The 16,043-nt window shown below is 45.0% G+C and overlaps 1 protein-coding gene across 5 annotated transcripts in view; it reads left to right on the top strand.

The window, feature by feature from the left end:
* AK4 (adenylate kinase 4) overlaps positions 1–16,043 on the top strand; it is a 52,222-nt gene that overhangs the window by 29,008 nt on the left and 7,171 nt on the right. For 4 of the 5 annotated variants that reach the window (XM_072126967.1, XM_072126964.1, XM_072126965.1 and 1 more), the window contains one exon: positions 11,392–11,564. In XM_072126967.1, coding sequence (XP_071983068.1) covers positions 11,392–11,564 — 173 coding nt within the window. The remainder of the gene's footprint in view (positions 1–11,391; positions 11,565–16,043) is intronic. The other variant, XM_072126966.1, reaches the window with a different exon arrangement.

Below are 16,043 nucleotides of genomic sequence, written 5' to 3' on the forward strand. Positions count from 1 at the left end.
TTCCTGCTTATCATGTCTGCATTAACCCTTGGGTTACTGCAGACAAACCCAGGGCTTTTACCACCAGCATTTCATCTGCCTGTAAGACAGATAGCGGTTTTCCCACACAACACCTCTCACTTTCTCACATACCCTCCCCCTCAGTTCAGACCCACCGGGGCGAACTCCTGACATTAAGCAATGCGTTCGGGACAAGCCATCCGCATTGCCCTGTAGCTTCCCGGCTCTGTGCTCCACCATGAAACTGAAATTTTGGAGGGACAAGAACCACCTAGTGACCCTGGCATTCTTCTCCTTAGTTCTACTCATCCACGTGAGAGGAGAGTGGTCAGTTATTAGACGGAACCGTCGTCCCAGCAAGTAGTACCGTAGGGACTCTAATGCCCACTTTATCGCCAGACATTCCTTCTCTACGATACTGTAATTTTTCTCTGCTGGCGTGAGCTTCCTGCTCAGGTAAGTAATGGGGTGTTCCTCGCCATTCACCTCCTGAGACAGGACAGCTCCCAGTCCTACATCTGACGCATCCGTCTGCACAATAAACTCTCTCTTGAAGTTTGGCGTAATAAGGACGGGGGATCCACACAACGCAGACTTCAATGCCTGAAAAGCACCTTCTGTTTGTTCATTCCACCGCACCATGACAGGCCTTTTACCCTTCAGCAGGTCTGTCAGGGGAGCGGACATGGTGGCAAAGTTTGGTATAAACCGTCTGTAGTACCCTACAATGCCCAGGAACGCCCTGACTTGCTTTGTGCTCACTGGTTGAGGCCAACCCTGTATAGCATCAATCTTGTTGATCTGAGGTTTAATTATACCTCGACCGATCACATACCCCAAATAGTGTGTCTCCTCCATTCCCAGTGCACACTTCTTGGGGTTTGCAGTCAGGCCCGCTGCCCTTAGCGAGTTCACTACGGCCTGTACCTTGGCCAAGTGACTCGCCCAGTCTTGGCTGTAGATGATAATGTCATCTAGATAGGCGGAGGCGTATCTCCTATGTGGCTTTAACACTATGTCCATTAACCGTTGAAAGGTAGCGGGGGCCCCATGAAGCCCAAACGGTAATACAACATAGTGAAAAAGGCCCTCAGGGGTGATAAAGGCTGTCTTTTCTTTAGCCCTATCTGTCAGGGGTACCTGCCAATATCCTTTAGTTAGATCAAGGGTGGTGAAGTACCGAGCACTCCCTAGTCTCTCAATAAGCTCGTCCACCCGGGGCATGGGATAGGCATCAAACTTAGACACCTCATTCAATTTTCTAAAATCGTTGCAAAATCGCAACGTCCCATCCGGTTTGGGAATAAGAACAATTGGACTGGCCCACTCACTTTTGGACTCCTCAATAACCCCTAGCTTCAGCATCTTCTGAACTTCTTCTGATATGGCTTGTCTACGGGCTTCAGGGACTCGGTACGGCCTTAATCTTACCTTTACCCCTGGCTCAGTGACAATATCATGTTTAATTACAGATGTGTAGCCTGGCAACTCTGAGAACACATCTGTATTTCTTGCTACAAACTCTCGAGCCTCTCGCTGTTGCTCTTTGGTAAGGGTATCGGCTATTCGCACTTCTGCCTCCGGCACAGGCTTATCTGCAGCCTGTGAGGGTATCGCAGGAGGTGGACTAGCCAGAACCATCTCTGTATGCAGACTCTCTCTGTCTTTCCAGGCCTTCAACAGATTTACATGATAAGTCTGCTCGGGTTTTCTCCGTCCGGGCTGACGTATCCTGTAGTTCACCTCTCCTATTTTCTCTATCACTTCATACGGTCCTTGCCATTTAGCGAGAAACTTACTTTCTACAGTGGGGACTAGCACCAACACACGATCACCGGGACTAAAGCTCCTTACTTTTGCTGACCTGTTATAAACCTGGCTTTGAGTTCTTTGTGCCTCCTCCATATGCTCTTTGACAATGGGCATGACGGCTGCCACCCTGTCCTGCATATCTGCGATATGGTCTATTACACTTTTGTGGGGGGTGGGCTCTTGTTCCCATGTCTCCTTGGCTATGTCCAGGAGACCCCTGGGATGTCTGCCATACACTAACTCAAACGGTGAGAACCCAGTAGAGGCTTGTGGGACCTCTCGGATGGCGAACAAGTCCTTCCCATCCTTGTTTACCACCTTTTTTAGCATACTCTTTAAAGTTTTGTTGAACCGTTCTACCAATCCATCCGTCTGAGGATGGTACACAGAGGTGCGTAACTGTTTAATATTAAAGAGCCGACATAGCTCCTTGGTGACTTTTGACATAAAAGGAGTCCCCTGATCTGTGAGGATCTCCTTGGGAAGTCCCACCCGGCAGAACATGGCAAACAACTCTTTAGCAATTAGTTTCGCAGAGGTGTGCCGCAGTGGGATGGCCTCAGGATATCGGGTAGCATAGTCCATGACTACCAGGATATGCTGATGCCCCCGAGCAGATTTAACTAAAGGACCGACCAAATCCATGGCGACCCTTTCAAAGGCAGATTTAACTAAAGGACCGACCAAATCCATGGCGACCCTTTCAAAGGGTACCTCAATAATGGGCAGAGGTACCAACGGACTTCGAAAGTGTACCATGGGAGCATGCAATTGACAATCAGGGCAAGTTTCACAATACCTTTTTACCCTATCATATACTCCTGGCCAGTAAAAACGCTGCAAGATGCGTTCCAGAGTTTTTGTGGTACCTAGGTGCCCTCCCATCACATGCTTATGTGCAAGGTCTAACACCATCTGACGATATGGCTGAGGCACCATTAACTGCTCCCGGGTTTCACCGTGGACCTTATCAATGCGGTACAATAACTCCTGATTTACCACCACACGAGGGAACAACTTATCCGCACCTGGGTGCTGAGGTTCTCTGGCGCGGACCAGAGTGGGGTCCTGGAGTTGGGCAGTACCAAAGTTGTCACGGGATACCTCCAAATCAGACAACTGCGGTCCTGTCACTACCTCCTCAGTTTCGCCTGCCATAACATCTAGGGGAAACATTACACTTCCATCTTCTGTGGCGGTCACCCCTACGGCAGGAACTCCAGAGTCTGGGTCATCAGGCTCGGCTTCAGAGATCTGACCAGACAACACAGGAGAACAACCCCCCAACTCTTGGTTTCCCCGCCATAGAGTCCAGAACATGGGGAAGTCCCGTCCCAAGATAAGGTCATGGGGCAAGTTCTTGACAACCGCTGCCTCATGTAGTGTCTCTCCACAAGAGGTCTGGAAGTTAATAACTGTGGTGGGGTAGTCCTTTACGTCCCCATGGATGCACAGGACTCCAATTGTGCGCCCTGTGACCGCCTTGGGGTCTGTGAGGGACCCATTAATCAAGGTCACCCGACTGCCTGAGTCCAGCAGGGCCAACGCTGGATGCCCTGCCACAGTCACCCGGCACAGGTGGCGCTCATCAGCAGAGTCGGGGCTAGTAGCTGTGTAGACAGGGGCAGCATAGAGAGAAACCCTTCTGGCGGAACTGCAGTCCATGGGCTCTGAAAAATTGGGGCAATGGGCTGCAATATGACCTGGCTCATGGCAGGTCCAACAGGTGGGAGCCTCCCCCCTCCTCCTCCCCTGGGGTACTTCCCGGACATTGGGCGTTGTCCTGCCCCGGGAATTTGTGGGTGACAAGACCTTCTGTGCCTTAAGGCCTGTCTTGGTATAAGGGGCTTTCTTTGTTAGGGCCTGAGTTGCACAAAACCTCTCCACCAACCCCACCAGCGCATCGGCATCAGACGGGTCCCCGTGTCCCACCCATTGTTGGATCTCACCCGGCAAGGCCCTCAGGAAACGGTCCAAAACAACCTTCTCGACCATCTGGGCTGGGGTTGATGTCTCCGGCTGAAGCCACTTGCGGACCAAGTGAACAAGTTGGTGCATCTGCCCCCTCGGTGGTAGCGCCTCCTGGTATCTCCAGCTATTCACTCTTTGAGCGCGTAGATGCTGATCCACTCCTAGTCGGGCCAAGATCTCTGCCTTTACCTTGGAGTAGTCTCGGGCATACTCCTCGCTCAGGTCGTAGTATGCCTGCTGGGGATCAGCGACGAGGAAGGGGGCCAACACCTCTGCCCAGTGTTGCTGTGGCAACCTCTCTCGGGTGGCCACCCTCTCAAAGCCTGTCAGATAGGCCTCCACATCATCCTCGGCGGTCATCTTGGTCATAGCTTTGCGGACCTCTTTCCTGGCGTCCTTCACCGTCATTGCTGGGACAGTCCTTTGCTGAGCAGCGGTCAGGGCTGTTACCTGCTGGAGCAGCAATCTGTTTGTCTCTTGCTGCTGCACGTTGGACTGGACAAGCTGCTTGATTAACTCCTTCATGGCTGTGGCTTGCAGCTTCAGTGCTGTCAACTTCCAGGACATGCACTAGTGTATACTTCACTGCACTTTGCCCGCTCCAATCCACCATATGTGGGGAATTGCTCTGGTAGTTGACAGGTAGCAGTGCAGGAAGCAGTGACACACGCAGGTTTAAAAGTCCAACTTAAGTGTTTATTCACACTTGCAAAACAGAACACAAATTCAGCCTTGGCTTAGGCACATGCAAAAACATTATAAAAGTAATTCCTGCCCGGCTAGGCGCTGTCTAATACATTTTGAGGACCCTAGCTATCCGGTTACCAGGCTGCCTGGCACACGCTCTTGGCCAGCAGCAAGACAGGAGACCCTCAGTTACCTTTGCTGTGAGAATGCAATCTCGCTTTCAGCTCTCCAGGTAGGGCCTCTCCTACTGCTTCTGGCCTGCAGACTAAATCAGACCCTAACGAGGCCTGTGACCTGCACCTGTGGGCTATACAAAAGCCCAGGACCGAAGCCCGGGTGGAGTAGGAGTCCCACTACCAGCCTACCCCTACTCCATAATAAGCAGGCCCAGTACGGACATTACAAATGTGTCTGTGTTAGCTAGGCCAACACAGACAAAACAGACTATTCCTGCTTATCATGTCTGCATTAACCCTTGGGTTACTGCAGACAAACCCAGGGCTTTTACCACCAGCATTTCATCTGCCTGTAAGACAGATAGCGGTTTTCCCACACAACACCTCTCACTTTCTCACAATATATTTAGTAGAAGCAGGACTGTGATATATGGATTTTATTGTGCATTCTCCGGGTGCACGAGGGGCATGTCCTCACACTGTTGTGCTTTGAGCTCTCTGAATGATTTCTTTACTATTCAACCAGGAACCTTTACATTATTATTAATTAAGAGAAGAGGCGAAGGGCTATGAAGGAGTGCAATGCAGAGGGCCAGGAGCAGTGTGAGGACACATCCCCAGTTTTTCAAGGTCATAACTGCTGACAGATTCCCTCTAAGTCTCATTGCAGTCTGATGCAGAGCGCGGTGCATTACATGGTGCAGTACATGTAGCTGTCCAGGCTGCAGCCATGTGATGTGCCTGGCAGAACAATGTTATCTGTCCTGTCAGGTTGTTCTGTATAGGACTATTGTCATGGACTGGGAATAATACACGTGAGGTGAAGTGCAGAGATTTACAAAGTTTACACAAGTCCTTGTAAATATTGTAACTGTGAAACAATATTTATATACATCACATCACAACCCGATGATTACTCAGCAGCACAATACTGACAGCACTGATCTCCTCTCTCAGATATCACAGTAACTCTATATGACAGCTACTCACTGAATTCAAAGAGGTTCTACAGCAGCTGCTGTTGTTGTACAACCCCTTTAAACAATGACATCACCAGCCATGGGACTAGAATGAGTGACACATGAGGATACAGCGATGGTCGGGTACAGTTGTATCCATATGATCTGTGCTGCCTCTGTCTCGGATCTTGCAGAGTCGCAGCTCATTAGAGCATGTGCAGGGTGCAGGGGGGCGAGGAGGACGACCCCACACACATCATTATCTTCCCAGGTAACACCGCGAGCCATCAGGTATCTTATAATCACAGCCGCTGCTGGAGACGCTGCCGCCCTTACATCTGACAACTCTCTGGGTTGGATCACACTATTCACACTTATACATTGATGGGATAAGTTACAGCGGGATCCTGGAGAGGTGTTTTTTGGGGAATTTCCAGCATTTTTATACAGTGCACTGTGGCCTCTGTATTATTGTACAGGAGTCTGTACAGTGTGAGGTCACCTTTAAATGGAAGTCTTACTCCGATAAGCTGCAAATTGTGTAAATCATTAAAGAAAAGCATTCTCATTGTCTTCCCATCTCCTCTGTTTTGTTGGTGCCTTGATGCTATTTCTGTTCACGTCACTTCTGCAGCCTCAGTGATAACCTATATGCATACAGCACATTGCTGCTGAGGCCAGTGCTGCATGTGTATCGGTGATCATTGAGGCCAGTCGTCATATGCTGCATGTGTATCGGTGATCATTGAGGCCAGTCATCACGTGCTGCATGTGTATAGGTGATCATTGAGGCCAGTCATCACGTGCTGCATGTGTATAGGTGATCATTGAGGCCAGTCATCACATGCTGCATATGTAAAGGTGATCATTGAGGCCAGCCATCACTTGCTGCATGTGTATCGGTGATCATTGAGGCCAGTCATCACATGCTGCATATGTAAAGGTGATCATTGAGGCCAGCCATCACTTGCTGCATGTGTATAGGTGATCATTGAGGCCAGTCATCACATGCTGCATATGTAAAGGTGATCATTGAGGCCAGCCATCACTTGCTGCATGTGTATAGGTGATCATTGAGGCCAGTCATCACATGCTGCATATGTAAAGGTGATCATTGAGGCCAGCCATCATGTGCTGCATGTGTATCGGTGATCATTGAGGCCAGTCATCATGTGCTGCATGTGTATCGGTGATCATTGAGGCCAGTCATCACGTGCTGCATGTGTGTAGGTGATCATTGAGGCCAGTCATCACGTGCTGCATGTGTGTAGGTGATCATTGAGGCCAGTCATCACGTGTTGCATGTGTGTAGGTGATCATTGAGGCCAGTCATCACGTGCTGCATGTGTGTAGGTGATCATTGAGGCAAGCCATCACGTGCTGCATGTGTATCGGTGATCATTGAGGCCAGTCATCACATGCTGCATGTGTATCGGTGATCATTGAGGCAAGTCATCACGTGCTGCATGTGTATAGGTGATCATTGTGGCCAGTAATCACGTGCTGCATATGTATCAGTGATCATTGAGGCCAGTCATCACTTGCTAGATGTGTATAGGTGATCATTGAGGCCAGTCATCACGTGTTGCATGTGTATAGGTGATCATTGAGCCCAGTCATCACGTGCTGCATGTGTATTGGTGATCATTGAGGCCTGTCATCACTAGCTGCATGTGTATAGGTGATCATTGAGGCCTGTCATCACGTGCTGCATGTGTATAGGTGATCATTGAGGCCAGTCATCACGTGTTGCATGTGTGTAGGTGATCATTGAGGCCAGTCATCACATGCTGCATGTGTGTAGGTGATCATTGAGGCAAGCCATCACGTGCTGCATGTGTATCGGTGATCATTGAGGCCAGTCATCACGTGCTGCATGTGTATAGGTGATCATTGAGGCCAGTCATCACGTGCTGCATGTGTATAGGTGATCATTGAGGCCAGTCATCACGTGCTGCATGTATAAAGCTGGACCGGCCACAGCGCTGACCAGTCTGTTGGTGCTGAAATGGACGAGAGGTAAATGAGGAAATATCTTTAATTTTAGAATATGATGAACTATTTTTAATTTATAGAAATTATTTTTATTTGTTTAAAGTTCCAGAAGTTGAAGAACAGTGACTGTATCCTAATATCGTTGTCTGCTGTGTAATCTCTCAGCATAGGAGATTTCCCTGCGGAGTGATGTTCTCTTGTCCCCAGCTGTCGGCAGGTTATATTTTTATCTGCAGTCATTCTCTTGGCTTTATCGTGCAGTATTATTTATACGGCTGACACTACAGATTCATGGATATAATATAAATCACTTTCTTTCCCTGTTACAATAAACCTCTGTCAGACGCAGTTGTAAGACATTTTGCCTTCGCTGCTGATCATTGTTATTAGCTAATCCTTGTATACATTGTATCCACTGATTCCAGAGAAGTTGGATTGTTTCTTCTCTAGACCCCTTAGTTGCCTATGCTGTTACTTTTGGGGCCCGGTATGCTAATTAGGCTCTCTTAGTGTCAAGTGAGCGGTACTGGGATTGAGAGTCAGCCTTGTACCACCCACCTGACAGTAAAGAGCCTACTAATGGCACTGACTGCTCAGGCACCATTACTGGATACAGACAGATGGGGTTTGTGGAGGTGGTGAGAGGGCAGGTCACCAGTGGGGTCGATAATCTGATATCCTAACTAATGTAAATTATAGGCAGCAGTTACAGCTACACGCTTGGCAATCACTCTGTTACAGGATAGTAGAGAAGCAGCGGCTGAGCGGAAGGTGCAGGATGGTGTACAAGGAGCCGCTCTCTGCCATATACAGGGCACAGTGTAGTGAGTGTGGATGAGATGATTTCCTTCTATCTCCACACCCAGTGAGGAGCCCCACTCTCTGCTACAATGGTGATTCTCCATCGACCCCCTACTCCCCATATGGTAAGTATCATTGTCCTCTGAAGCAGTGGGCCCCAGATGCAGGTTCTCTTAGTTCTAGGTCAGTGGTGGCGAGAGCCCTAGGTCAGAGGTGATACTCAGAGCCCTCTATATGGGGCACTCTTGCCATCACCCCAGGACAGGGTTCACCAGACAGGACTCAAGGCCTCTTGCATCCCAGGACCCCAGAAGGAAGCTACAATGATCATCCAAACTTCTTCTCCTTCTTTCTACTGTATTGGTGTCCTCGGGTGCCTATACAATTTAATCCTGTGACAGAGCAGGGAGTAATAAGTTACTGCTTAAATTGTCGCATTGGCACTTTGCGAAAAATATGTGGGTTTTGGTTGTAGTTTGGGCACTCAGCGTCTAAAAGATTTGCCTTCACTGTTCTAGGTCATGATCCCACAAGCCAAATAAATTGGTGAAGCAGGTAGCCATCATCTGCCTTCTCCATCACTGGACCTCTGCTCTGGGGAGCCTCTAACGTGTTTCCCAGACAAAGGGGGTGCGCTGTGTTGACACGCTGCAGGGTTTGGGGGGGGTGTGCGTGTGGGGTGGCTGCCAATCATTGACTATCTTATATTTTTATTTTTTTTTGCAGCAAAAATCAAATGAGGAGGGTGTAAGGTGGGTGTAACAGAAAAGGGGGCATTATAAGCATCAGGGCTACAAAACTTGGGGGAATCTTTGTTTCTACAGCAAAGGGGAGTTAAATGGGGAGTTGAGAGAAACAAGTTACATTGTATGTGCGGGGACTAGTGAAAAGGGAGAACTATGAGGAATAGGCTACGGAGAAGAGGGCACTATACTATAGGTGGGGTATACAGAATGGGCACTATACTATAGGTGGGGTATACAGAATGGGCACTATACTATAGGTGGGGTATACAGAATGGGCACTATACTATAGGTGGGGTATACAGAATGGGCACTATACTATAGGTGGGGTATACAGAATGGGCACTATACTATAGGTGGGGTATACAGAATGGGCACTATACTATAGGTGGGGTATACAGAATGGGCACTATACTATAGGTGGGGTATACAGAATGGGCACTATACTATAGGTGGGGTATACAGAATGGGCACTATACTATAGGTGGGGTATACAGAATGGGCACTATACTATAGGCGGGGTATACAGAATGGGCACTATACTATAGGCGGGGTATACAGAATGGGCACTATACTATAGGCGGGGTATACAGAATGGGCACTATACTATAGGCGGGGTATACAGAATGGGCACTATACTATAGGCGGGGTATACAGAATGGGCACTATACTATAGGTGGGGTATACAGAATGGGCACTATACTATAGGTGGGGTATACAGAATGGGCACTATACTATAGGTGGGGTATACAGAATGGGCACTATACTATAGGTGGGGTATACAGAATGGGCACTATACTATAGGTGGGGTATACAGAATGGGCACTATGCCATAGGTGGGGTATACAGAATGGGCACCATGCTATAGGCGGAATATACAGAATGGGCACCATACTATAGGTGGGGTATACAGAATGGGCACTATGCTATAGGTGGGGTATACAGAATGGGCACTATGCTATAGGTGGGGTATACAGAATGGGCACTAAGCTATAGGTGGGGTATACAGAATGGGCACTATACTATAGGCGGGGTATACAGAATGGGCACTATACTATAGGCGGGGTATACAGAATGGGCACTATACTATAGGTGGGGTATACAGAATGGGCACTATACTATAGGTGGGGTATACAGAATGGGCACTATACTATAGGTGGGGTATACAGAATGGGCACTATACTATAGGTGGGGTATACAGAATGGGCACTATACTATAGGTGGGGTATACAGAATGGGCACTATACTATAGGCGGGGTATACAGAATGGGCACTATACTATAGGTGGGGTATACAGAATGGGCACTATACTATAGGTGGGGTATACAGAATGGGCACTATACTATAGGTGGGGTATACAGAATGGGCACTATACTATAGGTGGGGTATACAGAATGGGCACTATACTATAGGCGGGGTATACAGAATGAGAACTATGCTATAGGCGGGGTATACAGAATGGGCACCATGCTATAGGCGGAATATACAGAATGGGCACCATACTATAGGTGGGGTATACAGAATGGGCACTATGCTATAGGTGGGGTATACAGAATGGGCACTAAGCTATAGGTGGGGTATACAGAATGGGCACTATGCTATAGGCAAGGTATGATTCTTTGTGTAGGTGGGTTAGGAACGGTATAAGGACAGGGATTGTAACTGGCTCCGCCCTCCTTGTAGTCAGTCCGAAATATATACACGTATATAAATGCCTTAGTCTCCTATGCACTCATCCACACACAAGGGGGCAGTATTTTGTCTGCAAACCAAAACATGCTTGGCTTGTGAGTCCATAGTGTCTTGCCACAGGGTACGTTATATAGATCCCAGAGGTGATGGGAATGTGCGTGTCAGAGCATGCCCACTACATTCTCTCATAATAGTCACAAGTCATTGCTGCACAACATATCTTGAGGCCAGAAGGCTCCCCCCATGGTCATGGACTTAAAATAAGAATTAAAACATAAACCAGAATTTGTAGTGATATATTCTCCACAGATAGAAATGTGACCTCTCTACAAGGTGATAATGCTAAATGGAAAGCTCCACGCTCGCTGAGCGGCCCGAGGCAATGCTGAGAACAAGGCAAATAGTAATCATCTTACCTAGAATTACCAAGGGCGTGCGGGGACCTGAGCCCTGTCACCCACAGCAATCGGGGTTTTCATATGTTTCTTAGGGTTTTTTTATATCATCCTGAAGTTTACAAAGTTCAGAATTTCTGATTATGTTCTTTGACTTTAGGGTTTCCCAGGACTGTGGTGCAGGCGGAGGCTCTGGATAAGATCTGTGACCTGGACCTGGTAATTACATTAAATATCCCATTCGAGACTTTGAAGGATCGTCTAAACACACGGTGGGTCCATTTGCCCAGCGGTAGAGTCTACAATCTGGAATTCAACCCTCCACAAGTGCACGTAAGAGCACAAAGTCTGACTACATTGCTGGGGGAGGGAGGGGAGGCTGCTACGTTACATTGTTTTGTATAGGACTGAGATGTAGGGATAGATCTAACACCACTACTATAATGCTGCCCCTATGTACAGGAATATAACTACTATAATACTGCCCCCTATGTACAAGAATATAACTACTATAATACTGCCTCCTATGTACAAGAATATAACTACTATAATACTGCCCCCTATGTACAAGAATATAACTACTATAATACTGCCCCCTATGTACAAGAATATAACTACTATAATACTGACCCTATGTACAAGAATATAACTACTATAATACTGCCCCCTATGCACAAGAATATAACTACTATAATACTGCTCCCTATGTACAAGAATATAACTACTATAATACTGCCCCCTATGTACAGGAATATATCTACTATAATACTGCCCCCTATGTACAGGGATATAACTACTATAATACTGCCCCCTATGTACAGGAACATAACTACTATAATACTGCCCCCTATGTACAGGAATATAACTACTATAATACTGCCCCCTATGTACAGCAATATAACTACTATAATACTGCCCCCTATGTACAGGAACATAACTACTATAATACTGCCCCCTATGCACAAGAATATAACTACTATAATACTGCCCCCTATGTACAGGAATATAACTACTATAATACTGCCCCCTATGTACAGGGATATAACTACTATAATACTGCCCCCTATGTACAGGAATATAACTACTATAATACTGCCCCCTATGTACAGGGATATAACTACTATAATGCTGCCCCTATGTACAAGGATATAACTACTATAATACTGCCCCCTATGTACAAGAATATAACTACTATAATACTGCCCCCTATGTACAGGGATATAACTACTATAATACTACCCCCTATGTACAGGAACATAACTACTATAATACTGCCCCCTATGTACAGGAATATAACTACTATAATACTGCCCCCTATGTACAGGAACATAACTACTATAATACTGCCCCCTATGCACAAGAATATAACTACTATAATACTGCCCCCTATGTACAGGAATATAACTACTATAATACTGCCCCCTATGTACAGGGATATAACTACTATAATACTGCCCCCTATGTACAGGAATATAACTACTATAATACTGCCCCCTATGTACAGGGATATAACTACTATAATGCTGCCCCTATGTACAAGGATATAACTACTATAATACTGCCCCCTATGTACAAGAATATAACTACTATAATACTGCCCCCTATGTACAAGAATATTACTACTATAATACTGCTCCAATGTACAGGAATATAACTACTATAATACTGCCCCTATGTACAAGAATATAACTACTATACTACTGCCCCCTATGTACAGGAATATAACTACTATAATACTGCCCCCTATGTACAGGAATATAACTACTATAATACTGCCCCCTATGTACAGGAATATAACTACTATAATACTGCCCCTATGTACAAGAATATAACTACTATAATACTGCCCCCTATGTACAGGAATATAACTACTTTAATACTGCCCCCTATGTACAAGAATATAACTACTATAATACTGCCCCCTATGTACAAGAATATAACTACTATAATACTGCCCCCTATGTACAAGAATATAACTACTATAATACTGCCCCCTATGTACAAGAATATAACTACTATAATACTGCCCCCTATGTACAAGAATATAACTACTATAATACTGCCCCCTATGTACAGGGATATAACTACTATAATACTGCCTCCTATGTACAGGAATATAACTACTATAATACTGCCTCCTATGTACAGGAATATAACTACTATAATACTGCCCCCTATGGACAAGAATATAACTACTATAATACTGCCCCCTATGTACAGGGATATAACTACTATAATACTGCCTCCTATGTACAGGAATATAACTACTATAATACTGCCCCCTATGTACAAGAATATAACTACTATAATACTGCCCCCTATGTACAAGAATATAACTACTATAATACTGCCTCCTATGTACAAGAATATAACTACTATAATACTGCCCCCTATGTACAGGGATATAACTACTATAATACTGCCTCCTATGTACAGGAATATAACTACTATAATACTGCCCCCTATGTACAAGAATATAACTACTATAATACTGCCCCCTATGTACAAGAATATAACTACTATAATACTGCCTCCTATGTACAAGAATATAACTACTATAATACTGCCCCCTATGTACAGGGATATAACTACTATAATACTGCCTCCTATGTACAGGAATATAACTACTATAATACTGCCCCCTATGTACAAGAATATAACTACTATAATACTGCCTCCTATGTACAAGAATATAACTACTATAATACTGCCCCCTATGTACAAGAATATAACTACTATAATACTGCCCCCTATGTACAGGAATATAACTACTATAATACTGCCCCCTATGTACAGGAATATAACTACTATAATACTGCCCCCTATGTACAAGAATATAACTACTATAATACTGCCCCCTATGTACAGGAATATAACTACTATAATACTGCCCCTATGTACAAGAATATAACTACTATAATACTGCCCCCTATGTACAAGAATATAACCACTATAATACTGCCCCCTATGTACAGGAATATAACTACTATAATACTGCCCCTATGTACAAGAATATAACTACTATAATACTGCCCCCTATGTACAAGAATATAACTGCTATAATACTGCCCCTATGTACAGGAATATAACTACTATAATACTGCCCCCTATGTACAAGAATATAACTACTATAATACTGCCCCCTATGTACAGGAATATAACTACTATAATACTGCCCCTATGTACAAGAATATAACTACTATAATACTGCCCCCTATGTACAGGAATATAACTACTATAATACTGCCCCTATGTACAAGAATATAACTACTATAATACTGCCCCCTATGTACAAGAATATAACTGCTATAATACTGCCCCTATGTACAAGAATATAACTACTATAATACTGCCCCCTATGTACAGGAATATAACTACTATAATACTGCCCCCTATGTACAAGAATATAACTACTATAATACTGCCCCCTATGTACAGGAATATAACTACTATAATACTGCCCCTATGTACAAGAATATAACTACTATAATACTGCCCCCTATGTACAAGAATATAACTGCTATAATACTGCCCCTATGTACAAGAATATAACTACTATAATACTGCCCCCTATGTACAGGAATATAACTACTATAATACTGCCCCCTATGTACAGGAATATAACTACTATAATACTGCCCCCTATGTACAGGAATATAACTACTATAATACTGCCCCCTATGTACAAGAATATAACTGCTATAATACTGCCCCTATGTACAAGAATATAACTACTATAATACTGCCCCCTATGTACAAGAATATAACTACTATAATACTGCCTCCTATGTACAAGAATATAACTACGATAATACTTTACCCATTCAGACACAAATATAAGTATAACGCATTAAAGTAAAGTTTTTCTCTTTGTTACTTTGATGATAAACCCTTCTGTCTGTATGAACTTATTTGGATAAAATCCCAGTTAGATCTATTTTCCTCAGTATGCTATTCTTAGGACCTTCATTGTTTTCTCTTGTTGTCATGTTGCTCATTACCTATAGGTGGCGGTATGATCAGTGATGCTCAGCGCACAGCACCTTGTGTAAAATCATCTATAGGACAGATGTTTGTGTTTGTTTTTGGGCTCCCATCAGTGAAACGCCATTTATGGAAGTCACAAGGTTACATGGATTACATTGTTTCATTGTGCTATGGCTCTCCAGCAGATTATGGTCAGGGAATAGCAGTACTGTGCAGCACCCATATATACAGGATAGGAGTAGTAGTACTGTGCAGCACCCATATATACAGGATAGGAGTAGTAGTACTGTGCTGTGCCCATATATACAGGATAGGAGTAGTAGTACTGTGCTGTGCCCATATATACAGGATAGGAGTAGTAGTACTGTGCTGTGTCCATATATACAGGATAGGAGTAGTAGTACTGTGCAGCACCCATATATACAGGATAGGAGTAGTAGTACTGTGCAGCACCCATATATACAGGATAGGAGTAGTAGTACTGTGCAGCACCCATATATACAGGATAGGCGTAGTAGTACTGTGCTGGGCCCATATATACAGGATAGGAGTAGTAGTACTGTGCTGTGCCCATATATACAGGATAGGAGTAGTAGTGCTGTGCTGTGCCCATATATACAGGATATGAGTAGTAGTACTGTGCTGTGCCCATATATACAGGATAGGAGTAGTAGTACTGTGCTGTGCCCATGTATACAGGATAGGAGTAGTAGTACTGTGCTGTGCCCATATATACAGGATAAGAGTAGTAGTTCTGTGCTGTGCCCATATATATATAGGATAGGAGTAGTAGTACTGTGCTGTGCCCATATATACAGGATAGGA

Source organism: Engystomops pustulosus, chromosome 10, assembly GCF_040894005.1.
Source record: "Engystomops pustulosus chromosome 10, aEngPut4.maternal, whole genome shotgun sequence".
Taxonomy (NCBI): domain Eukaryota; kingdom Metazoa; phylum Chordata; class Amphibia; order Anura; family Leptodactylidae; genus Engystomops; species Engystomops pustulosus.